The 26,550-nt window shown below is 40.7% G+C and overlaps 1 protein-coding gene across 16 annotated transcripts in view; it reads left to right on the top strand.

Annotated features, from left to right (window-relative positions):
• Window positions 1–26,550, top strand: part of NEB (nebulin) — a 256,677-nt gene that overhangs the window by 196,458 nt on the left and 33,669 nt on the right. For 14 of the 16 annotated variants that reach the window (XM_053596348.1, XM_053596360.1, XM_053596358.1 and 11 more), the window contains 21 exons: window positions 29–133; window positions 1,299–1,403; window positions 1,653–1,757; window positions 4,331–4,435; window positions 4,594–4,698; window positions 5,343–5,447; window positions 6,719–6,823; window positions 8,225–8,329; window positions 10,627–10,731; window positions 11,074–11,181; window positions 12,508–12,612; window positions 14,174–14,278; window positions 14,611–14,715; window positions 15,631–15,735; window positions 15,845–15,955; window positions 16,657–16,767; window positions 16,994–17,095; window positions 17,195–17,299; window positions 24,419–24,529; window positions 25,122–25,226; window positions 25,782–25,886. In XM_053596348.1, the coding sequence (XP_053452323.1) occupies window positions 29–133; window positions 1,299–1,403; window positions 1,653–1,757; window positions 4,331–4,435; window positions 4,594–4,698; window positions 5,343–5,447; window positions 6,719–6,823; window positions 8,225–8,329; window positions 10,627–10,731; window positions 11,074–11,181; window positions 12,508–12,612; window positions 14,174–14,278; window positions 14,611–14,715; window positions 15,631–15,735; window positions 15,845–15,955; window positions 16,657–16,767; window positions 16,994–17,095; window positions 17,195–17,299; window positions 24,419–24,529; window positions 25,122–25,226; window positions 25,782–25,886 (2,223 nt within the window). Of the gene's footprint in view, window positions 1–28; window positions 134–1,298; window positions 1,404–1,652; window positions 1,758–4,330; window positions 4,436–4,593; window positions 4,699–5,342; window positions 5,448–6,718; window positions 6,824–8,224; window positions 8,330–8,977; window positions 9,083–10,626; window positions 10,732–11,073; window positions 11,182–12,507; window positions 12,613–14,173; window positions 14,279–14,610; window positions 14,716–15,630; window positions 15,736–15,844; window positions 15,956–16,656; window positions 16,768–16,993; window positions 17,096–17,194; window positions 17,300–24,418; window positions 24,530–25,121; window positions 25,227–25,781; window positions 25,887–26,550 lie in introns of all 16 variants that reach the window. The other 2 variants (XM_053596363.1, XM_053596347.1) reach the window with 2 other exon arrangements.

Genomic DNA, 26,550 nt, shown 5'->3' with positions numbered 1-26,550 from the left:
GCGATGCGGACTCTCCCTTTATGTCTAGCTGGTGTACAGAGCTGTGGGCAAGAAGCAGAAGTCGATTTTCACTTCTGTTCCTGAGACTCCTGATACTTTAAGAGCCAAGCGAGGGCAGAAGCTTCAGAGTCAGGTAAGCTCATTTGCTAACAAAGGTGTATAAACTTGCCTCTCTGGCATTACAGGGTGGCTGTGTGTGCCTGGTCTCTCCTGGCCAGGGGCAGACTTGGTTGTCCTTGCTGTAACCTCATGTTCATTGCCGTTCCACATTTTTTTTTAAATTAAATCATAAAGAGATAGATCATGTGTACATTAATGCATTTAGGGGGTACCACGTGCTGATTTCATATACAATTTGGAAGGTTTACATTGTACTGGTTAATAAAAAACAGTTGTGACTCATGCCTGTAATCCTAGCACTCTGGGAGGCCGAGGCAGGTGGATTGCCTGAGCTCATGAGTTAGAGACCAGCCTGAGCAAGAGTGAGACAGCCATAGCAGGCACCAGTAGTCCCAGCTACTCGGGAGGCTGAGGCAAGAGAATCGCTTGACCCCAAGAGTTTGAGGTTGCTGTGAGCTATGATGCCATGGCACTTTACCAAGGGTGACAAAGTGAGACTCTGTCTCAAAATAAAATAAAATAAAATAAACAGTTTTCTGGCCAGGTGCAGCGGTCACACCTGAGGTTCCAGCACTTTGGGAGGCTGAGTTAGGATGATCACTTGCAACCAGTTCAAGACAACAGAGTGAGACCCTGTCTCGGGGTGGGGGTGGGGGGGAGGAAGAAGAAGCAAAAGAAAATTGGGACATCATACAACATAATCACAGTTACATTTTACCCTAACAAGAGATGCCATGTCTTCTTTTCTAAGGCTAAACAACTTCTATCATCAGATGAGTAGTCTATGGACTCTAAGTGGTAAAAATGTGGCTTGATCCTTCCTTAAGATCTATCTTATGAAACCACATTTTGCATTTAAGCAAAAATGGAGAGGAAACTACGTTAAGGGCTCTATCAGAAACCTGAGTCTTCTGTTGATATCCTTTATCTCGTATACTGAGTGGTGGGAACCCTGCATAACTGGAGCTTGTACATGTGCTTCAAATGCAAGTCACAGAGACAAACAAAGAACAAAAACACCTATGACAAAAAAATAAACAAACAAGCAAACAAACAAAAAGGACAACAAACAGAAACACGCTTCTCATCGAAAAGTTAGAAGTGAATGAAGAAGACTGAATATCAAAGACTGAACATCCTTCCCTGTTAACATCTCACCCTATTCTCTTGTTATTCAGTATCTGTATGTTGAACTTGCCACCAAAGAGAGACCTCATCATCACGCTGGAAACCAGACCAAAGCCTTGAAGCATGCCAGAGATGTGAAGGACATGGTCAGTGAGGTGAGACACGAGCTCAGCGTGAGGTGCTGGGTCAGAGAAGAGAGGCTTTGTTAAAACTCTCTCCTGTTACCTCTGATCTGAGAGCTCCTTACTATAAATTGTGCTCAGAGGTGTCAAAATGTGGAGTAGCAAGGCTGTTCTTCAGCAGCAGTATATACAGTGTCCCTTCGTTAGATCTGTGACTTGGTAGTGAATTGGGACTGATGAAAGTCTTAAACTTCAGTTTGTCTCTCTCTTTTTATTTCTTAGAAAAAGTACAAGACCCAATATGAGAAGATGAAGGACAAGTATACCCCGGTTCCAGATACACCGATCCTCATCAGAGCCAAGAAAGCTTACTGGAATGCCAGTGATGTATGCAGCCCTTCCTTTTGTCTTTGGGGTGGTAGGGAGAGCGGAGGTTGAAGTACCTGTGAAAAAGATGTTATCTGAGTCATAACCATGATTCAAAGTCATGGCCCACATGATTGATCAGGAAAAAAATGCAAAAAAATTTTTAAAGAAAAAAAACTGGCTCAAACAATATCAGTTGGCAACGTACCAGAGATGGTAGAAGTGTGTTCATCTCACTTCTCTCCTGGGCAAAAATGGGACCCTTTCTTGTGTTTCTTTAGTAGCATTTTCTAAGGATGCTTGACAACCGATTTACATATCCATAAAATCACGATATTGAAGTCGACCAGACATAGTTTCAAATCCTGGTACTATCACTTGCCTGCTGTATGATTCTATATAGTTTAATTTTTCTGAGCCTTTTTCTTGTGTGGAGAGTGAGGATGAGAATCATGATAATTAAATAAGACTAAATAAGATAACCTGTGTGATGTTTCTAAAATGCTGTGGGACTCTTAGTTGACATAAGGAAAATGTCCTCTTTCTTCTCTCACTGGCCTAAATAAAGATCACTAGAATGGTGCATGACATAGCAGTCAGAATTAGGAGGGACAGACTTTCGTTCCCCATATCATATAATCCCAAGGATAACACTGCCTTTCAACAGTATGAGATTATTTGTTAATGGAGATGTGAAATGAGTCCACCCCAGGCAGAGCTCAACCAGGAATTCCCTGTACCCACGTCGCCAGACCAGAACCCCTAGAGGACTGGACGCACTGGGACTTGAACTGAGCCAAAAGCTCAAGCCAACTCCATTACCCCCTCAACTCAGCAGGGTAGCTCTAGGAGTCCTATGCAGGAATGTGAGGGGTTAGGGCACACTGGAGCAATATCTCAGTTCCGAAAGTTTAGAAGAAATTTTCATTCGGCTCAGCACCTATAGTACAGTGGTTACGGCACCATATACATCCAGGGTGGCTGGTTCGAACGTGGCCCAGGCCGGCTACAACTGCAACAAAAAAATAGCCAGGTGTTGTGGCTGTCGCCTATAATCCCAGCTACTTGGGAGGCTGAGGCAAGAGAATCGCTTGAGCCCAAGAGTTTGAGGTTGCTGTGAGCTGTGACGTAATGGCACTCTACTGAGGGCGACATATTGAGACTCTATCTCAAAAAAAAAAAAGAAAAGAAAAGAAAAGAAATTTGCATTCAAAGCAGAAGGGAGGCTACTAATTATAAAGAGGTCATGGCCAGTTAGCACTGAAAATATAAGCTCAGAGAGTCATGTGCTCCCCTCAAATCTGTCCCCTGGAATATTATTAGTCTTCTTTTGGCATCCCCCGTCTTTATTGCTTCAGGGATACTGTTGAATATTCATTTGAATGGTCACTCAGTGAAACTGGCCCCTGGGCCCATTCTGCCCCACTGTACAACCCAATCCCCAGAGATCTATCAATACCAGTTCTGATAACCCTGATTTTTAAAATAGTCTCCTGTAACAAAGGAGTCTCCAGCATTAAATTCAGTATATCAACTATGGCTTTCCACTCACCCCCAAGCAAATCTAGACAATCTGATGCAATTATTCATCAAAAGAACAGAACTATAACGTCAGACAAAAGGCATCTTTCATTATGCGTTTGCTCAGCTACCCCAAAAGAAATGAACTGTTAGAAGCTGAAAATAAGCAGCTCAGAGAAGCACCTGTCTTGTGTAGATGAGATGCGTCTGAGGTTAGGGTCAAAGCTGTTTTCTCTTGAAATATTACAAAGATAAAGATTGTAATGAAATAAATTTTTAAAACTAGTTAGTGTGGAGGAGGCATTTTAATGCAGGGAATTAGAAACTAAATCTTTCTCCACTTCCCATGTCTTTGGCTCAGCAAGGTTATGTCTGGGTTTTTCTTCCCCCAAATGAGCTTTTGGCTTAGGTTTTACATGTAAATAAACTTTTTAAGTAGTCTTAAATTTACAGGCAAAGATACTACACTGTTCTGACATATCCCACACCTAGTCTTTTTTTTTTTTTTTTTAATTTCAAATTAGTATGAGGGTACAAACAATTAGGTTACAATGTTTGTTAGGTGAGGTCCCCGTTGTAGTTGTGTCCCTCACCTAGGAGATCCACGCCCATTTCTCTCTATTTTTAACACCTTATTTTACCATTGTTTAAGTTTGTCATAACCGCTGAACCAAGATCGATACAGTATTATTATAACTAAATGATATTGGTTATTTAGTTATTAAATTATGGTAACTAAGCTTCATACTTTGAATTTCATTAGTTTTTTTCTTTTTCTGTCTTTCTTTTTCTTTTTTTTTTTTTTGTGGTTTTTGGCTGGGGCTGGGTTTGAACCCGCCACTCTGGCATATGGGACAGGTGCCCTACCCCTTGGAGCCACAGGCGCCGCCCTTTGTTAGTTTTTTTCCAATGTCCTTGTTTTGTTCTGGGTTCTGAAATAAGTTTTTAAATTTTTTCTAAATATATATACATAGGAGAAACTAAGAGAGAAGACACTAGAGAGTTCAAGTTTAGAAGAGCTCAGTTATTTCCCTTGGTAGTTTTCATAATCATTATGCTTTTCCCCTTTCCAGCTACGCTACAAAGAAACATTCGAAAAGACCAAAGGGAAATACCACACTGTGAAGGACGCTCTGGACATTGTTTACCATCGCAGAGTCACAGACGACATCAGCAAAGTACGTCCCTTAGTATTTCTGCTTCTGTTGGGCTCTATAACCCTTTACAATTTTTTTTTAAGGCAATCTCCCTTTTCCAGAATTCTCCAGAAAGAGGTAGACACTTTGACATTAATGTTGGGTAAGACCGTGTAGCTGTCTTTGTGCTTCTCTGACAGGTAAAATATAAGGAGAACTACATGAGCCAGCTGGGAATCTGGTGTTCCATCCCTGACCGTCCCGAGCACTTCCACCACCGGGCAGTCACTGATTCAGTCAGCGATGTAAGTGTGGATGTCGTCTCTTTTCACATAAAATTTCATATTTCCATATGAGTTACAAAGTCAATCACCGCATAACACTTGGCTAGATGTCAGACCTTGTGCATGGGTGTTTTAAGCTATAAAACTCATTTATTGAATAAGTGAACTTCAACTAGAGAGGGAAAAATATAGTCAAATATATAAACCTATTTTTCTTCTCAATATATGATATATTGCATAACTGGAAGTTATAAACTTCACCTGGAAAATAACCTATTTTTGATCCATTGAAGAAACATTGAAGAAACTTGATGAATTAATTAAGACACATAGTGATTCTTATTTAGAAAGAAATTTCAATTCTCTATATGAAAATATAACTGCCAAACTAATGCCGTATTTTCTAGGAAAGCATGCCTGTTAAATTTGAATTGCTTTCAATAGTATTCAAGATGAAAATTTTTATTTACTATAAAATAAGACACCATAAAATGGGCAGAAATCAATATTACTGGAAACTTATTTTTAATAATCGTTTTAATACTTTATTGTTTCATATATTTCATGAGTTAGAGCTGAAATTTGCTCCACTTCTATAGATACTAACTTATTGCTGTTTGGATATAAGTTCTTAAAATTCTTTGATGATGTGTTTCTTCTCCCAGGTAAAATATAAAGAAGACTTGACCTGGCTTAGAGGCATTGGTTGCTATGCCTATGATACTCCCGACCTCACCTTGGCTGAAAAGAACAAGACTCTCTACAGCAAGGTATCTATACTCAAGGAGAATGGCTATTCCACATGGACCTTACCCACAGAGGGAATTAGCGCTGAGGAAATAACCTTTCTTATTTCCATCCTATCCTGGCTTCAAGACCTTATAGTTGGAGTGCATACTGACTTGTTTACTCTCCCCAGGAGATTTCATTAGTACCAACCTCATTAAATATAGTCATTTATTTGATTTGTTGAACAGTCATCTCAACACAGCTCCTCATGACTCTTCTAAATTTCCCTCACTATTTATGTCTCTGGACAATTTACCCTGTTAGAGCTGATATGGTAGCAAATATAAAGTGGAAAATAATAACCCTCAAGCAATGTTGACAAGGCAAATCACTTGGTTTTTATGGCCTCATTTTTCTATTTATAAAATGTTCTTAAGTCTCATTCACTTCCCTTGAGTTTTAAAACAGAAGTCAGCAAACTTTTTCTTTAAAAAAAGTGGCATGTAGTAAATATTTTAGATTTTGTAGGTCATGTTCATTCTAGTGTATATCATTCTTTGTTACAACCCCTTAAAAATCATTCTTAACTCATGCTGCTGTTTAAAAACAGGTGGTGGCCGGATGAGTCATAGTTGGCACACCCCTGCTCTAAAAGATTATGATTATCTGATTAATCACTGGAAAATAGTACTCAAACTAATGAAGTAAAAACTGCCCTCAAAGTGCACATGAAAATACCTTAAAAGTAAAATAATATTCATGATATATAGAAACAAAGAATAAGTTGATTTAGATTTTTCCTAATATGGAATATAGATCTATTTGACATTCACTCAAGGAAGTGTTTTCTAGTATGTATTTTTGGGCTAGCTTTTAAGACACCTAAGCAGGTATACCCTTCATTGCCTTGGGTAACAAAGTAAATGCTGTAAATAGGGTGGCACCTGTGGCTCAGTGAGTAGGGCGCTGGCCCCATATACTGAGGGTGGTGGGTTCTAACCCGGCCCCAACCAAACTGCAACAAAAAAGAGCCAGGTGTTGTGGTGAGTGCCTGTAGTCCCAGCTACTCGGGAGGCTGAGGCAAGAGAATCGCCTAAGCCCAAGAGCTGGAGGTTGCTGTGAGCTGTGGTGCCACAGCACTCTACTGAGGGTGACAAAGTGAGACTCTGCCTCAAAAAAAAAAAAAAAATTCTGTAAATACTTGTTGGCTCTGTGAATAAATTATCATAATTACATGATAAGATAAATAGCATGTCTCATTTTTTAAGATGATATAGCCTGCTATCAAGTAATCACATTCTCTTTTCTCTAGTATAAGTATAAAGAGGTATTTGAAAGAACAAAGTCAGATTTCAAGTATGTCGCCGACAGTCCGATCAATAGGCATTTCAAGTATGCAACTCAGTTGATGAATGAGGTACGTATGAACTGATCCAATTAAGCCTATTCAACTCTTTTAAGAGGTCTATACAGTTATTTGATTAAAGCCCAAAACAAAGAATGAAAGTCATTTTAAGTCTTCATTCAAAATAAAGATTTGGAAAGTATCTATAATGTCGCCATCTGGTGGGTTCTGCCAAAACCATGAACAGATGTGTGCAGCAGCTGTGCAGAGTGCTGTGAGGGCCACAGCCACCAGCACCTCTGTCTGCACTAACACAGGGCAGCAAACCCTATGGGGGTGAGACCAAGGAGGGGACTGATTTTGTCAACTATCAGCTGAACTTCCTTTGCGTAATATTGTATAGATTTGGGAGACCCAGAAGTTCAAGATTAATTTAGGATCCCCTACTAAAGCCCCCAGATGGCAGTGGTTAGAAGAGTTACCCCTGAGGGGACAGTGTGATCCGTGCTTCAGATGCATTGCCATTGTTGCCCCACACGCGGAGGTGCACAGAGCTATCCATTTGCATCAGAACGTTTTCTTTCTATTCTACTTGCTCTTTCCTGTGACCACCTTTGCAGTAATTTAAGCAAAATTTAGTTCAAGGTGGCTGAAATGAGCAAGCTATGAATTTACGTACATTTAGATAGATTTATAATGTTTGGATGCTTTCATAATTAAACTTGTATTTAATTTTTCTATTTTCAATTTTTCCATAGATTTATATAAGTTCAAAACTATTGTTAGACTATTAGTAAAATGTACCTAAACAAGACAATGTAGCTGATGGTGTATTTATTTAAATGTATGACTTTTTAAAATTTGTTTTTGTTGTTTTTTAATTTGCTCTAGTTCATTTTCAGTAGATTTCCAGGCTGGACAACTCTGAAGAATTACTGTCACTAGCTTCCTAGGAGGACAGTGTTGATACATTTTGTTTCTGGTTTTCTATTTTGTGAGGTATTGCCAGGTCCCTTTTATAGACAAACATGTTAACTAGCGTTAAAAGACTATTATGATTTTTCTATGAATATTTTAGCATCAGATATGCTTTTGGATTCCTATGGCCTTTGATAGTAAAGCTTCTCAGTATCTTATTTTAAATGCATTGTAAAATGCTGAAAAACCTATTGTCACTAATGGCATCATATATAAAGATGGAAAGTGTTTAGGCATAAACACTTGATCTTAGCCAAAAGGCCGAGAAGCGATGCACTCCAATTTCAGTGTATAAAACGGATCTGCCCACACTCCAGCCTTCTCTGGATGACCTTCCTTCACTTCACCCTCTTTGTTCCCCTGTTTTTATTGCCCATTTTGGGAGCCCACTTCTAGAAATGACTTGTTTCTGGCTCTCTGGAGTGTTTACTCTTGAGATATTTGTGTAGCCTTGAAGTTGTGCTCTTGCTATAATATGATATGATATTTGAGCAGAAAAAATACAGAGCTGATTATGAGCAGCGGAAAGATAAATACCACCTGGTGGTCGATGAGCCCAGACATCTGCTGGCTAAGACCGCAGGCGACCAGATCAGTCAGGTACTGTGACAGGGCTGGCCAGCTGGCCCAGGCAGGATGTGCTCCGGTTTCTCATGAGATGTCGTCCTGTCTGCTGCAAGGATGTCATAGGTTCTGCCTATGATATTGGGCTGTTCTGTTTCAAAGTATCTGTCTAGCCACCCAAAGAGCCCCAGTGCTCTCTGAGTGTGCCAGTCCCTGCTCTGTGTGCTCACTTGAGCTGTGGTGAAGATGAAAAGAAAAGCCGGGTTCTCCTGCCCTTACTCTCTCCTGGAGAACCTGTTTGTACACTGTGACTGTAAACTGCAAATTGAGTTGCAAAAACAAAAACAAACAAACCTTAATAGAAGGAAAGAAGACACAACTCCTTACTGTACTTTTCTATTGCAAAGCTGTCTTCTTATCTATAAAGGCAATTTTGGTGGTAAAGTAAGTGAGACTAGCTATACCATTCCCCACTCACAAGGACTGTGGACCATCAGCTGCAGGTACTGCAGTCATTCTGCTTGGCATTCTAGTGTAAATCGGTGTCTTCACCCACACAGATATGTGAGTACATGAAGTGTGTTGGCCTACATCTCTTCACTCAGAGGTGACTGGGACATAGTGCCGTGTTCTTTTCTGTCTTTATAAGTCTCTTTTGTGCTTCACTGCTCTTTGCATGGACAGAGAAAATATAAATCTAGTGCCAAGATGCTTCTGAAACAAGGATGTAATGAAATTCTGCGTCCAGATATGTTGACTGCGCTCTACAATACACACATGTGGAGCCAGGTAATGTCTGACGGGAGGGAAGGACAAGCTCTATAAGCCGTGGGGGCATTCCCTTTTATGCTTTCACCGGTTTCCTCTCCCTGCTCCACACCCATGCTGGTTTCACATGACAAAGCTTCATAAATATTCCTTCCTTGTAAATGGACTCGGAACGTGGCCCAGGGCGATGCTGAGGCAGCCATCATCTGCTCGTCATCTGACTCTTTTGGAACTCCCTATAAGATTAACTTTCTCAAACATTCTTTCCAAATTGATAGAACATTAATTTACACTTTTTAGTATTTTCCTCAAAGACATAGATTCCTTAGGTATTGTGGATGTTAAGTAGATTCAACAACATTTAAAAGGTCTGAATATTTGATATTTTCATCGAATGTTTCCATTGTTCAATTATCGCTACAACTGTAGTGGAGAGCTGAGGATTCCCATGAGTATTGTGCATATTCATGGTGGCTTTTGAGTTTGATGCTGAGTTGCTAGGTTGTTTCCAGTGCACACTCATTCACAGGGTGGCTGTTAGCCCTGCCTTCCTAGAAGGCCGACTGAAGCACCCACTTTCCATCCCATGCTGCAAGGTAAACTTGCAGCAGCAATAAACAGTGAGAATTGGTTAACCACCAGATCATTTTCCCAGATCAAAACAAAGAAAGCTTTCTATCAAGCTTTTATATTAGCAACTTGTTTTATCATTTTAATTTGTCATCAAATCAACACAAAAAATGAGGAGGGTAAGCTTTTCTTGTAAACATTCCATTCGCCTGAACTTCCTCATTTGTCCTACGATCATTCAGATAGTTGTGCATGAAATTTTGTTGCGCTCTCTGTATCTGTCCTGCTTGGAACAGCTTATGTTATGTGCATGAGAAAAATTGACTTGAAAATTATAAAAACAAATGTATTTTTTAAAATGATAAACACCATTTTGGGAGGCTGAGGCAGGAGGCTCTCTTGAGGCCAGGAGCATGAGTAAGACCATATTGTAAGAAAAATAGAAAACTTAGCTGGCATTATGGTGGGGAGGTTGAGGCAGGAGGATTGCTGGAGCCCAAGATTGGAGGCTGCAGTGAGCTCTGATGACACCACTGCACTCTGGTCTGAGAACAGAGTGAGACACTGTCTCAAAAATAAAAACGATAAACACTTCAAACCATATATACTCATTCTTTATTTTAGATCTCTGTTTCATCTTGATATGGAAAAATACCTTAACAGACTGCACATATTCAACGCGGTATGTTGCAAGTGAAATAGTCCTTGTCAGACAGAGATCAAGGCCCTAGTCCTCTGAATTCATTCTCATAACCTTCTGGGGCCTCAGTTTCCATGTGTATAAAACATATTGGAAATTATTGATATGATTATCTGCAAATTCTATTACACTTTTTCTATCAATAGATTTATATTTAACATTTTCAGTTAAGATTTAAAGACAAAGCTGCCATGACACCATCTCCCACTTTGGTGTTTCAAGAAGAAAATTAGATTCCTTTAAGCCTTCTATTTGATGTCTTCAAGTTAGTTCATTCTTCTCTTTCACAATTTAGATCAAGTACAAGAAAAACTATGAAAAATCAAAGGACAAATTTACTTCAGTTGTGGACACCCCCGAACACGTGCGAACTACAAAAGTCAACAAACAAATCAGTGATGTGAGTATGAGAAGCACTGAACAGACTCGCGAACTTGGGAGCCACTTGCAAATGCATTGGGGCATTTTAGGTGGTCACAATGTCTGGGAGACCAGTGCCCCTTAGTGGGAGGGAGGCAGGGATGCTAAATCTCCTGCTATGCACAAGATTCTTTCATGGTATAGAATTGATCCAACCGGATTGGCAAACACTGAGACCTTAGCAGAGAGCGTGAAAGTACCTGTTGAATCTATAGAATTATCTTTTCTTTATATTTACTCAAAACAACCTCTGTGTCTAGATTTTTATATTGTAAATTGAGAAGCATGACACTGTGTCTTTCTGCTTTTTAATCTCCCACAGATACTTTATAAACTGGAATACAACAAAGCCAAACCCAGAGGCTACACCACAATCCACGACACGCCCATGTTGCTGCACGTTCGCAAGGTCAAGGATGAAGTCAGCGATGTAAGGACCAGACGGTTGACAGTTCCTCTCATCTTGTGATGTAACAAACCATGGTCCACTTATCTATTCCTGTGTAACAACCACCCTGTTACTTAGTGGCTTAAATTAAGTCATCTATTTTGTGTGTGATTCTATCAGTTGACTGGGCACAGCTGGGTGGTCCTACTCCATGTGTTGTTGGCAGACCTCGGAGGCTTGGCTGGGCCAAGACACCCAACAGGGCTGCCCCCCTGGCCAGAAGTTGATGGTGGCTGTGGGCTGGGAGCTCGGCAGTTGCACAGACAGGAACTGTCCATGTGGCTTCTTCACATGCCTCGAACCATCACCTAGTGTCTCTCCACATGGCTTGAATAGGGCACTGATAAAAAAGATACTAATTTTCATGCCTTTCCCCTGAAGATATTAATTAGTAATTTTAGTAAACTAGATCTATGGTGAAGCCCAGAAAAGTGTGATTCATAGGATCAGTTTAGTAAACCCTCCTCTAATTTAGAACCATACTTTGGTTCGTAACCTAACAGTGTACTTAGAACAGTTTACTTTGACCTTCATCACACTAAAACCTAGGATCCAATAGTTAGTGAGAAGGCACAGATTGGGCCCTAAGACCTTTAAATTTAAAAGGAGAAAAAGTGGATAAAGTTAGAAGTCCCTGGCCCAGGATGAAGAAACTACCTCTCAGGCCTACAGAAGCTAAGCCTTCCAGTGCCTCTCCCTCCACCTCCCCTGCTAGATACATCTCCAGCAGTGACAGCAGTGATGACATCCTTCAGTTCATTCAGTTCAAGTATTTATTGAGTTTCCATGTGCCTGACTCTAGGAATGAGATGATGAACATGCAATCTTTGCCCTTAACGGGTTCAGCTTGATGGAAAGAATAGGCAGATAAACAGTTACAACATGACATGATAACAGCTAGAGCAGTGGGAGCGCAGAGAGGGAGTGAGACTAATTCTGTCCTAGTGAGCTGGGCTTGGGGGTGGGGAGGCTTCTCTTCCACCTGCAGTTTTCAGCATGTTCTGAACTGAGGATTTTTGATTTAGGAAAGAGAAATGCATGCATGGACAGCTGTTCAACTGGCTTTTTCAGATCCGCTCTGGACATGTTATAGGGCAACACTGGTGACCACAGTCAATGTGCCCTGCGGAACTGGTTTTAAGATCGGAGATAGAAAAATCCGTCTCTGCATAACTACATCCATTCTTCACATCAGATGTTTTTTATTTTATCCTAAGGAGCATTGTGTACTACAGTCATGCATAATGTCTTAGTTTTTAAAACGTGGCTATAAAAAAATTAACCTTGTCACTGTGTTTCCTCCCACAGCTGAAATACAAAGAAGTTTACGAAAGAAATAAATCTAACTGCACCATCGAGCCAGATGCTGTCCATATCAAAGCAGCCAAGGACGCCTACAAAGTCAACACCAACGTAGGTTCCAGAAACTCCCCCAAGCCTGGTGGGGAATTTATCAGCTTCTTTAGGACACTTGGCCTCTTTTCACATCTCTTCAGATGATTGAGCTTTAGTGAGTCCAGAGCAAGAGCCAAGTCCCAGGATCAGGAGTGGCGATGCTAAATGGTCTTCACAAAGAATCCTGGGGAAGAGCAGGGGGAGCCTTTCCCCTGCCACAGCCACTCCCACTCAGCCTCGTGGGAGGTGGCTGAGAAATAGGACATTTAATTCTGAAATGAAGGTTCCATGTTGGAAGGTGCCTCAGCGCATGTCCATCTCTCCCTGTGCCCTCCCTGCACCCTCCTCCTGCCCCAAATGCCACAGCCTGCCATTTTGTGCTATAAAGAGTTAACCCCGACCCTCCCGCTCAGAAGCACCTGCACTGATTCATTTCCTTGCTGGGGGCATCTTAAAGCCTCACCACAGTGAAAATTTTGTGCATTGAGATGAGCACTGACTTCTCTAAAAATATATTAAATGGTTGATACAACAAAATCATTGTTCCCCAGTGAGTGCCTGCTAGTGCCAGAGGAAAGATCTAATTACTAGGGCAAGCAAACTGAAATGCCTGTAGGAGCTGGCAGTGCTCCTATCCTGAGGATGGATTAAGGGAGGGAGGAAAGAGAGACAAGAGGAATAGACGTGGGATAAAGCAAATGCAGTAAAACCTACATTATAAAATCCAGTGGGAGTTAATAGGCATTCTCTTTATAGAGAATTCTGGCACCTCTTAAGTATGCTTGAAATTATTCATCAGTAACATTGGAAAAAGCTCATTGGATAGTCTACATGAAAGCATATGCATTCTATTGTGTACAAATTATACCATGACAAAAAGAGAAAGGAAACGTATAAAGGGGAAAATGAACCTGTTAGTTCCCTCCCACGGACACTTCTATGGCTCAGGTTGGGCCCGAGGCAGCCAATTGTCCAGTCCCAGTGAGTCTAGAAGGCGTGCCAGCACTTCTGAAGCCAGACTGCCCAGGTTTGAACCCCCCACTTCACCACTTGCTAGTTGTTTTGCCTTTGGCAGGTTACCTGACTCTTCTAGAGAGCTCCTCAGCTGTCTATTCCTTGCAGCTGTTATAAAGATGAGATGAGTTAATTTTATGAAATTTTATAATTTGTTTAATTAATTGTGTAATTTATAAAGCACTTAGAAAAACATCTGACACAGAATAAATACCTTAAATGTTCGATAATTTAAAAAAAAAATTAAGGCTAAATTTGGTTAGAAATTAAAAGTACTTTATTTTGAGGGTAATTTGGCTAGACCAGTAGTGTGAGGAAGATAGGAGAATCATTTCACCAGGAGGCCTTTTAAAATTATAACCTCTTATTTTGGGACTAAAATTCCCAGCAGATGACCTCTGAGTACTGACTAGCTGCGTAAAATGTGCAGAAATTTTAACTGGGTGAAGAATTATGACTTGTGGAGTAGTCACCTGCCAGGGTCCCTCTGTGCCGTATCGGATGTGTGTGTTTTTGAATTCAACCTCCTGAACAAAGTGACTTCTTTTCCTCTTGTTGGAAACAGCTGGACTACAAGAAGCTGTATGAAGCCAACAAGGCCCACTGGAGGTGGACCCCTGACCGACCGGATTTCATCCAGGCTGCCAAGTCATCCCTGCAGCAGAGCGACGTAAGACAGGAGAGAAGACCTGAGAAATAAAATTAGCAATTACTCATAACACTGTCGTGGGCTTAACCCAAGTTCATTTGGGACCCAAGGAAGAGAGGCGGGTTGCGGGAGTGAAAGGCAAGCTCAGAAAGCAAACCTGGCCAGGGAGCCTGCTCTCCCCTGGGCTGGGCCCAGCACGGGAGACTCAGAGTCCTGATGACACCAGGAGACCCTAGGGGGTGACTCCCAGTGGGGAAGGAGAAGCACAGAGGGTAGTGAGGGCTGAGAAGCCCTGGCTTTCTCCTGCTTCTATGACCCTTTCCTGTCCCCTCTCTGCCTTTCTTCTGTAACAGTTTGAATATAAGCTGGACCGAGAGTTCCTCAAAGGCTGCAAGCTGTCTGTCACTGATGATAAAAACACAGTGCTGGCGCTCAGGAACACCTTAATAGAAAGTGAAGTGAGTATCCCATTCCTTCCCCAGTGCCCAGCCTCATGCAGGGCCATCGCTTCCATGGCTCAGTGTCCAGGAACACCCAGGGAAGGACAGAGGAGAGCCGCTTCAGTTGGGGCTCAGGTGTGGCTCCTGAAATCTGGCCTTGCCCTCCATAGACACCAGTGGTCAGACAGGACAGCAGCAGATGACAGTTCTTGATCTGTGTCGTACCACCAGAGAAAGCATACGGCAGGGTCAGGACTCTGAAGGCTGGGTGGGTTCTATGTGGAAACCATCATTCGTTTCCTGCAGGATCACACGTTTCCTTTACTCTAGCTCCCTCGTCTGAAAAGAAGGAATAATAATGCCTTCCAGGGTTTATGGGAGGGGCGATGACATATTTAAGAATACTTTGAATTAAGATCTGTCTATATAAAGATTCATCATGAAATCTATTTAAATTGTAATGAAAACCACAACTTGGGCCTGGTGCAGTGGCTCATACCTATAATCCTAGCACTCTGGGAGGCAAAGGCGGGAACATCGCTTGAACTCAGGAGTTCAAGACCAGCCTGAGCAAGAGTGAGACCCTGTCTCTACTAAAAATAAAAAAATTAACTGGTGTTGTGATAGGTGCCTGTAGTCCCAGCTACTTGGAAGGCTGAAGCAGGACGATTGCTTGAATCCAGGAGTTTGAGGTTGGTGTGAGCTCAGCTTATACCACAGCAATCTACCATGGGCAACAGAATGAGACTCTTGCTTCAAAACAAACAAATAACCCCCCAAGATTTCCAAACATCAAGTCTTTCACTGAATTTAGAGTTCCTTGTTTGTCAACAGTGCTGTTCTCCCAGCTATGATCTAGTAATTTGGGGGTAAAAAAATCTGCAGCATACCTGAGGGAGCTAAAGAAATGCTTATTTTTTTACCCTTAAACAGCTGAAATACAAAGAAAAACACGTCAAAGAAAGGGGAAGCTGCCATGCTGTGCCGGACACGCCTCAGATTCTCCTGGCAAAGACCGTCAGCAATCTGGTGTCCGAGGTAACTCCCCCCACCCCACCCCGCCACCCTCAGCCCCCATCCCTGCAGCCCATATGCTCTGCCTTCAGGCCCCAAGCAGACACCTTAACAAGCTCTCTGGATACCCCAGAACAAGTACAAGGACTATGTCAAGAAGCACCTGGCCCAGGGCTCCTACACAACGCTGCCAAAGACCCGGGACACCATCCATGTCAAGGAAGTGACCAAGCATGTCAGTGACGTAAGTGACCAATGACCAGCCACAGGACACTTGGCAACAGCAATGCCGCAGTACTGTAGAACCCAGTGAAAGACTGTGAACTGCCTTTTTGCCTTTTTGCATATGCGTGCTATCCTTTCTGTGGCTTCAGTCTGATCATCGATACCTATACATGAATCTGAAACTCTCATTTTAAAAAGGACCCAGTATTTATTGGCTTTTCAATTCTGGCAGCTATGACAGTTGTGGGTTTTGCTAAGGACACGTTATCTAGCAATGCAAGATGTCGTTCATACTAACCTAGTGCTAATAGCAGCAGGAGATGCTACTGATAAGGAGCAGCCTCTCTTATCATTAAACTACTAATCAATTTTGGAGAGGTAAAAATCACCTCTTTGTGCCTCAGTGCTCTCTGTCCACTCTGTCCTTATCAATGATGCTATGGTAAACCTGATATTATATGAGTACCATATGGTTCCATTTAGTTTTAAAAGGTAGACATGATAAATGAGAGTTTAATTGGCTTGAGCTCAGTTTTCCAAACATTGCTGGGTGGTTCTAGTGGAGGGTTCCAGGATGGAAATGATGAGGAAGAACTTGGAATGTAGGTCAGAGGTCTACATCCCAGACTGGGGCCAAAAGAAGAAGCCATGGATTTCTTAAAGTAAACTAATTCTGTCCCCGCCTTCCCCTGCTCACATAAGTAATGCTGCTCTGTTTAGACAAATTACAAAAAGAAGTTTGTCAAGGAGAAAGGAAAATCCAACTACTCCATCATGCTGGAGCCACCAGATGTAAAACATGCCATGGACGTGGCCAAGAAGCAAAGTGACGTGAGTTTCCCCTCTCAGAACTCTTAGGGCCCCCTTTGGAGGAGGGGATCCCAAACTGGTGTGTGCTTTTATGCCAGAGTTTGGTCGCCCTAATTTTTTTAATCTGGTGGTTTAGAAACTATAGTGGTGGAAATTGGTTTTAAGGGGAAAAGTTGCTTGGGCTTACTGATGACTTTTTGAAACATGGCGTATCTCTCCAGTGAGTGGTTTCTCTCCCCCAATCAAGGTTGCTTACAGAAAAGATGCCAAAGAGAACCTGCATTACACCACAGTGGCTGATCGGCCAGACATCAAGAAGGCCACCCAGGCGGCCAAACAGGCCAGCGAGGTAAGGATGTAGTTAAAATGTCCCTGGTCCCCAGTGGCCACTGACAAGTACTACAAGGCACCCACCACCTATTGCCCGTCTTGGTTTTCTTTGATTCAGGTCGAGTATCGAGCCAAGCACCGCAAGGAAGGCAGCCACGGGCTGAGCATGCTCGGTCGTCCAGACATCGAAATGGCCAAGAAGGCAGCCAGGCTGAGCAGCCAGGTAATGCAGCTGGGCACGCAGCAGCCCCAGTGCCAGGAGATTTTAACAACCTTGCAGGAAGAAGTGGTTCCCAGAATGCAAGTGCAACATTATCAGGAAAAGAGATGCTGGGTCTTTAATGGCACGGCAGAGCTTTGACAAGTTGAAAAATGTACTGAGGACCTTCTCTGACCTGTCTCTGCCTTTCTTATTCTCCATTTTTCCATTCATGGGCATTTGTCTAGGTGTCTGTGTGCTTAACTTTCTTCATGTGACAAAAAGTTGTCACAATTGGATCGATTATCAGCACATGAGGCCTCATGGAACCTCCCCACAGACAATAAGAATTCCATCCTGAAAGTCTATGGTAGATTTGCTAACACACAGGGTCATGAAATTCTAACCTCAAGAGCCCAACCAGATGAAAAAAATTCAATCTATATATATTTACTGCCTGAGCCAGGGACTGGCGATGAGCAGGTATCTTCAGACAACATGTTCATGGATAAATAAGTACAATTTGTTGTGACAAGTATTTGTTCAGGTCTTCACAGGGTGCTGAGGGAGAATGCCTTATTCTGGAGTAGTCCATGTTACTGAGAGGATGGACAAAGAAACCTGTTGCCCAAACATAGTTACCACATTACCTACTTTCCCTTGTTGGATCAATTATCGAAAATCCCCTCCAGTTATGACAGGTTTTTAAGACTTTTTAAGCTCAAAGTCCCAATAATCTACTACCACATCTTTCAGAGAGCAAGTTTGGTTCCAAAGGACGTTAGCTCAAGAATATCTTATTTCTCCCCCAATTTAGATACCCAATCTTCTTCTTCTTGTTCTCCCAAGTATTTTTTTAAAGTAATAAATTTGATTTAAAAAAGAAAGAAAGAAAGAGAGAAATAAGTTTGAGATACATTTAGTTGTTGTATGTGACTTTCTGCAGTACCAAACATGGAAGGTACAAAGAAAGTAGTAACGTGAAGTAACAAAACAAGCCAGAATTATGAAAAGACAAAAGGTTCAGATGACTGATAACAAGCAAATATGATTTTCAAATTTAAAATTCCTATGTAGTTTTTTATTATAAATTAATGAAATTGTATAAGCATTTGAAACCAAGACATAAATTCACCAAAAACCAGTGGAATCTCTTGAGTGTAATGAAATGTAATAACTTACTAATGTGAAAAAAGTGTACATTTTTAAATGTCCGAGGTTATATCATGATCGAGTTAAAAACAAAGAAATGACTTGGGGGTTGATATTTTGAACACTTCACTGTTTTGGAAAACTGAGAGGCTCCGTTTCTGATCCTAAGTGGATCCTGTGGGATGGAGAAGGGAACCTAACAAGATCCCTTTGGGAGTTCAGCTTCCTGGACTCTCTTACTTCCTGGGGAAGGCTTGTCTCAGATCGGCAGCTTCCTGGTGTGGCCCCAGCCCAAGAAAGCTTCAGCTGTGGGTAGGCTCTCCCCATCCTGACTTTGCTGCCTGACTGTACCCTAGGTAGAATACCTCAAAAGCCAAAGGAGAGGGCAAAGCACCGCAACTTATGACACCCGTAGGATGAGGCGTCTTAAGAAAATTAATGTGTTCATCAGCGATGTAAGACTGAGACCGACAAGCCAATATCTGTGTCTTTCTCTTATCTGTTTCCTTGGCGTTGGTCAACGGATGGACAAAGTTGCACTCTTTGCTGTTAATTTTGTGTTGGAACTTGTAGAATGCTGTGGAAATTTCTCAAAAGATGTAGTTTCATGAAACTTTCCCTCTGGAACATTCTACTTGGGATAGGAAGGACGTGGAGATGTAGCTGGGTTACTGACACTGATGAACCTCAACAATGAAATAAAAATGTACTGAGAATCTCACTCCAACCACACAAAGAAAACCTCTGCTTCTTCTGAGGTTATTCACCCTAGGACTGGTATTCGACGTAGTCTTTCAGTGCAGGCCTACTAGGAATCCACAAAATAAGCTTTTATTTATTTATTTTTACTTCAGGTTAATGTGGAGGTGCAAACAACCAGGCCACAATATTTGAGTTTGTTAGGCAGAGTCCCTCTTGTAATTGTGTCCCATACCAAAAGTGCCATACACCCCTACATACAAAATAAGCTTTTAATAGCCGTTCCCATCCTTGGGACTGCTCTTAGTCTTTATAAGCACCAACGTAAAGTTCAAGTTCCTGAAAAGAGCCGAACGATTAGATGTTAGATTTTAAATACAAGTAACCTCTGGAAAGAATAATTTATTCAAAATCACTTTCCTACACTGCAGCCATGTCAGGCCCAGCATCCGGCCCGACGTCATTAGAAGCACCTGCATTGCCACTTGCTGATCTACGGCGTCATGCAGTTGCCTCTTGGCTTCCACAGTTTATAAGAAGAAGGCGGCTTGACAATGCCACAATTCCATAATGCTGCCTGTGATTGTCCTACATTACTGCTAGTCCAATACTAAGAACTCCCAGAATCCTGAATCTGATGTGTATCTTTATTTTTCAAAATGCAATAGTTTTAAGATCTACTAAAAAAGGAAGCCGGAAGTGCTCAACTCATTCATATTAGTAGCTGTGCTTGCTGCATTTGCTTGAGAGCCTTCTCCTGATGGAGTCAGGAGGCATAACGTCTTCTGCAATTAAAAAGTTGGGAATGTAAGTTAATTTGAAATGAACAGAAAAAAAGAAACTAAATTAGAACCAATGGAATTGCTACTCTTTAAATATTTATTTCAAAATAAGTTATTTTTCTAACAAAGAGAAAAAGGACTTTTAGCACACTTCTCTAAGAAACAGAGTTCTCTCTCATCTGAGATGGGCTTTTGCTTCTTTCTTCCCCACTCTGACTCTGCACATCTGCTTTACTTTGCTTTTCTGTGTTTAACAGGTCTAACAAGTTTAGGGAAAGTTGCCTTTTGGTTTGGACCCCCGCACACCACCTGTGACTTTTCTTTTCTTTTTTTTTTGTAGAGACAGAGTTTCACTTTATTGCCCTCAGTAGAGTGCCGTGGCCTCACACAGCTCACAGCAACCTCCAACTCCTGGGCTTAAGCGATTCTCTTGCCTCAGCCACCCGAGTAGCTGGGACCACAAGTGCCCGCCCCAACGCCCGGCTATTATTTGGTTGCAGTTTGGCCGGGGCCGGGTTTGAACCCGCCACCCTCGGTATATGGGGCCGGCGCCTTACCGACTGAGCCACAGGCGCCGCCCCACCTGTGACTTTTCTTAGCAGGCTTTCCACTTCTTCCTCTTCACAGTGAATCTCTTTCAGAGAAAAGCCATTGTAGCATTTGTTCACATTTTGTTTTTTTTATCACCACATGTCCTATTTCTGCTTCTGCCTTTGTGTGTCTGTGGCTGTGTGCCTGCATCATGCTGAACTATTCTGCATGCTTATCTTTTCTCTGCATTTCTACCCAGGGTTTATTCGAAGTGAAGGAGTCTTAGTCCTGTGAATGCATTCTCTCTGAGGTGGCAGAGTCCATTGTTTTTAACCTCTGAGTGGTCCCATTTCCTGTCTGCTCTGCTGGGTGTGTCAAGTTGCAGGGAAATAAAAGTGCAGTGAGGAAGCAGGAGGGTACTAGCTTTCAATGTCTGCAGAGGGAAATGTACCAGGGGATGGATTCTACTATGCTAACTTTGGATGAGTGAGTCTTTCATCTTACCAACGACAGAAACTCTATAGATTTCCCTGAGAGTCAGATATTGCCCTTTTAATTGCTTAAAATCTAGAAAGAGCTAATTTCCATGCTTCCTAGAGTGAATAAGTAGTGGAATTCTACTTCTGGACTTACTCCTACAATACTAATAACAAAGTCATCAATCTATTTTTCAGTAAGAAAATGTATATGTCTGGCTCGGTGCCCATAGTGCAATGATTACAGCGCCAGTCACATACACCAAGGGTGACGGGTTTGAACCCGGCCCGGGCCAACTAAAACAACTGCAACAAAAAAATAGCTGGGTGTTGTGGCAGGTGCCTATAGTCCCAGCTACTTGGGAGGCTGAGGCAAGAGAATCACTTAAGCCCAAGAGTTTGAGGTTGCTGTGATCTGTGACGCCACGGCACTCTACGAGGGTGACATAGTGAGACTCTGTCTCAAAAAAAAAAAAGGAAAACATATATGTCACTTGCAGTTATTCTGCTGAATCCTATAAACAAACCATCATCTTAAGATATTTTACCTAGGCATGATGAATATCTCTTTTTTTCAATCAAATCGCATTTATCCAGCAACTGTTAGTACCCGATATTTTACTAATTTTTAAAATTAGGGTTATTTAGCTCTTTTCATATCTTTACTTTTTTGTATCCTAAAAGTACACACAGACCCATATGCAGTATAGGGATTTTTATTGAGATAGAATCTTCTTTGTTACTCAGGCCGCAGTACAGTTGCATAATTAGAGCTCACTATAATGCTGAACCCCTGCACTCAAGTGATCCTTCTGCCTCTGTCTTCTGAGTAGCTGAGACCACAGGTGCACGCCACTACACCAGCTAACTTTTTTTAATTTTTGTAGAGATGAGGTCTTGCTATGTTGCCCAGCTGGTCTTAAATGCCTGGGCTCAAGCTATCCTCCTCCTTTGGTCTCTCAAAGTCCTGGGGTTACAGGCATGAGACACTGTATTTAATCTTAATTTCCTTATTATTCTATAGGCTCTCCCTGTCTTCTTTAGTCTAGTCTGAAATCATACTTGAAACTACTAACCCCCAAACTCTAGTTTTTTTTTAAGTCAGAAGTTGTCATTTGGCCAAGTTTTAAAAATTGTAAATGATATTTAGAATTGTTTAGAATTCTAAATGTTTATGCATCCAATTTAAATGTGCCCAGATTCTTGAAACAGACCTTGCTTAGTTTGAGCAATATGATATCATGTAACACCATAATAACAGGAGACTTCAACACCCCTCTCTCAGAGATGGACAGATCCTCTAAACAGAAATTAAGCAAAGATGTTTGAGACTTAAATGAGACCCTAGAACAACTGTGCTTGATAGACGTATATAGAACACTCCATCCCAAAGATAAAGAATATACATTCTTCTCATCGTCCCATGGAACTTTCTCCAAAATTGATCATATCCTAGGACACAAAACAAACCTTAACAGAATCAAAAGAATTGAAATTTTACCTTGCATTTTCTCAGACCACAAGGCATTAAAAGTGGAACTCAACTCCAACAAAAATGGTTAACCTCACACAAAGGCATGGAAGTTAAATACCCTTATGCTGAATGACAGTTGGGTGCGGGAAGAAATAAAAAAGGAAATCATTAATTTCCTTGAACATAGCAACAATGAAGACACAAGTTACCAAAACCTATGGGATACAGCAAAAGCAGTCCTGAGAGGAAAATTTATTTTTTTAGAAGCCTACATTCAAAAAACAGAAAGAGAGCACATCAACAAACTCATAAGCCATCTGATGGAATTGGAAAAAGAAGAACAATCTAAGCCTAAACCCAGCAGAAGAAAAGAAATATTCAAAATTAAATCAGAATTTAATGAAATTGAAAACAAAAGAATCATTCAGAAAATTAATGAAACGAGGAGTTGGTTTCTTGAAAAAATAAATCAAATAGATAAACCTTTGACTGGACTAACTAGAAATAAAAAAGTAAAATTTCTAGTAACTTCAATCAGAAATGACTGAGGGATTGATCCCTGTGAATCAAATAGTGACTAATTCTCACATAAATTGGATTTAATTTTGATCAAAGTACATTATTTAAACATTAATTTTTAATTCAACTTATTAATATGTTGTTTAGGATATTGCGTCCTCATTTATAAGTGACATATGTTTGCAATTTTCCCTTTATAATAATATATTTTCTTCAATTTTAATATCAGGTTACCCAGATCAAGTAGAATGATTTTGAAGCATTTCTTTTTTTTTTTTTTTTTTTTTTTTTTTTTTTGTAGAGACAGAGTCTCACTGTACCGCCCTCTGGTAGAGTGCCGTGGCGTCACACGGCTCATAGCAACCTCTAACTCTTGGGCTTACGTGATTCTCTTGCCTCAGCCTCCCGAGCAGCTGAGACTACAGGCGCCCGCCACAACGCCCGGCTATTTTTTTGTTGCAGTTTGGCCGGGGCTGGGTTTGAACCCGCCACCCTCGGCATATGGGGCCGGCGCCCTACTCACTGAGCCACAGGCGCCGCCCGTGAAGCATTTCTTCTTTTTCTATTGTCTATAAGACTTGGCATGATCTGTTTTTCAAAATTATCTGTTACTTTTACTTATAAACATTAGTTGTTTATTTTTTGAGACTTAAAAAAAATAATAAGTTGACCGATGACTCCTTACTGAACCTCAGAGTCAAAGCATTCTATAATAGACATACTCTTATTTGACAATGTGAATGTCACTTTCTTTGCATTATTATTATTATCACTTAATGTTTCAATGTAGCAATTGTCTGATTCCTTTTCTGAATGTATTTATGTTCATTCGTTCTTTACGAGGTTTTTGTTTCTAGTCCTTATTTTAAACATTGTTATTATTATTAAAATTTAAGCCTTTTTAATTTTGTGAAGGCAAAAAAAGGAAACCTAATAAACACATGTATATGTAAAAATAATAAAAATTGTAAATGATATAACCAAAGTACTATTTTGAAATAATAATCAATTCTTCTAGTTTTAACAGATTCCTTACTTTTCAATCTTCTCAATCATTTACAATGACTCTTTGAATTTCTTCCAGCAGACCTAAAATGCTCTTGGTTTTGCTACGTAAAAGGGCCAAAACACTCTAAATCAGGCATGTTGGATCACTTTTCTGAATTTAGACTGAAGCTTTTTCCACATTTTTGTTTTTCATTAGAAAGAAGTTTTTATATCTCTTGATAATATTAAAGTGGGCAACGCCAATACTGTATCACACAATCTCATGCTTGACAGACTCTTGCTGTGACTATTATTATATAGTTATTCATATATATGAATAACTATATTCATATATTATAACAATTATGTGTCCCCTTTTGGTCTTAAAATGTTCCAGTTAAGATATCAAATTATATGATCACTTCATGTATGGATATTCTTTGGCATTTAGGTTTCCACCATTCCTCAGTTCCCACATTGATTGATGTCCAGGAATAATCTAGATGTTTTCATTTGCTGTTAGGTTAAATATCGGGAAAATTTCGACAAAGAGAAGGGCAAGACTCCTAAATACAACCCAAAAGACAGCCAGCTGTACAAAGTCATGAAAGATGCTAATAATCTTGCAAGTGAGGTATGTTTTTTAAATTCTGGTAATACATATAACATGATATTTACTGCCATTTTAATTATTTTAAAGTGTACCATTAAATAGCAGTAATTATATTCACAATATTGCCCAACTGCCATCACTATCTATTTCTAAAACTTTTCCATACAAACAGAAACTCTTTAACCGTTAAGCAGGACTTCCCCATTCTCTCCTCCTCAACTCCTAGTAACATCTAATCTACTTTTTGTCTCTGTAAATTGCCTGTTTTTAGAGATTCCGTATAAATATAATCATATAGTATTTGCCCTTTCATGTATGGCTTATTTCACTTAGCAAAATATTTTCAAGGTCCATCCATGTTGTAGGATTTATCAGAATTTCTTCCTTTCTGTGGCTGAATAATACTGCATTATACGTGCATACTACATTTTGCTTATCCATTTTTCTGTTGATGGACACTTACGTCATTTCCACTTTCTGGGTACTATGGATGAAATGTGGTTTTTCCCACCATCTCCAGCATTGGTTTTGTGGTGGGATATCTATGATTTCCATTAGTGCTGTTTTCCATTTCCTATTTATGTGATTTCCTTTTCCCCCTCTTACCATGTAGGTTAAATACAAAGCTGACCTGAAGAAACTTCACAAACCTGTGACTGACATGAAGGAATCTTTGATCATGAATCATGTCCTGAGCACAAGCCAACTTGCCAGTTCTGTAAGCTCTGTCATTTGATCTAGAAAAAGCTTGTTTCACCTGTTTAACAACTAAATTCTCCCTCCTAGGTCACATGTACTTCTCTGCTACTGATACATTAGATTTATTACAAAGGTGTTCCCTTGTTTGAGTGTATTCTTCCAAATTACAGCATTAATCTACCAATTCTATGTTAACTATAACTTCTTGGAATGTAAAACTATTTTTATTTTTAGAATATTTAAACTTCGGGGTTGTTTTTTGATTAACCGTTCCCCTTTCTCCCTCTAAGGACACAGAACTACCATCTGGGATGTTTCTTTCACCTTTAACTTTTTACTTATATCACCTACTTTAAATAAGCCACATAACCTGAGTGTTTACCTCTGGTACGAGCTGACAATACTGAACTTGGATCCTCATCTTTTAAAACTTTTTCTAAATCCCCACTTTAAGTGTTTGCTAATTTTAGTCTGGTCTTAACATTGCTGCTGTGCAAATGTCTAAACTAAAGAGGAAAACTAGGCGTGCTGAGCAGCTTTCCCACGGATGTGCCTTTTTGCCCCCCTCCCTCAGTACCAGTACAAGAAGAAGTATGAGAAGAGTAAAGGCCACTATCACACCATTCCTGACAACCTGGAGCAGCTGCACCTCAAAGAGGCCACAGAGTTGCAGAGTATAGTAAGTTGATCGGGGACAGTTTTCTCCTTAATGCACATTCATCGACAGTACCCTGTGAAGAAATCCATAGATTCCTTCCAGGACAGGGGTCATGCTACTTATAGTCATTGTTCAAGGAGGTGCACAAAGCTAGAAGGGGCTTTGAATCTGGTAACAATTTGAACCAAATGCTTATGTTTGGAATTATGACAGCATCTGCATATAGTGGAGAAATATATGTGCAATATATGTAATTCAGGTTACTGACAGGGCCTAGAAATATAAAGGTTATATTATGAAGGAAGACGAATCCCTCACAGGAACCCTGATGTGCCCCCTGGGTTTGTGTCCTGGGTTAGGAAACACTGTAATGGATGATATGGGGAGTTAAGAGGATTTCAAACAGAGAAGTGATAACATCAGATCTACCACTGGAGTTGTCTTTGGGAATTTAAGAAATGGCTAAATTTGTAAAATATAGTCATGCACCGTATGATGTTTTGGTCAATGACAGTTCCGTAGGTGATAAAGGAGCTGTTCCTGTACTGGTGTGCCACTTTTTAGTCTCTGACACTGTATTGTCACTGTGCCTATTCTATGTGTGTTTAGCTATGTTTAGGTACATGAACACCTGCTGGGCTCCATGCAGTAGCATGCTGTGCAGGTTTGCAGCGAGGAGCGGTAG

The sequence above is a fragment of the Nycticebus coucang genome, chromosome 7 (genome assembly GCF_027406575.1).
Source record: "Nycticebus coucang isolate mNycCou1 chromosome 7, mNycCou1.pri, whole genome shotgun sequence".
In the NCBI taxonomy this organism is placed as follows: domain Eukaryota; kingdom Metazoa; phylum Chordata; class Mammalia; order Primates; family Lorisidae; genus Nycticebus; species Nycticebus coucang.
The sequence above is the reverse complement of the archived record's forward strand: the minus strand, read 5'-3'. Positions and strand labels throughout refer to the sequence as shown.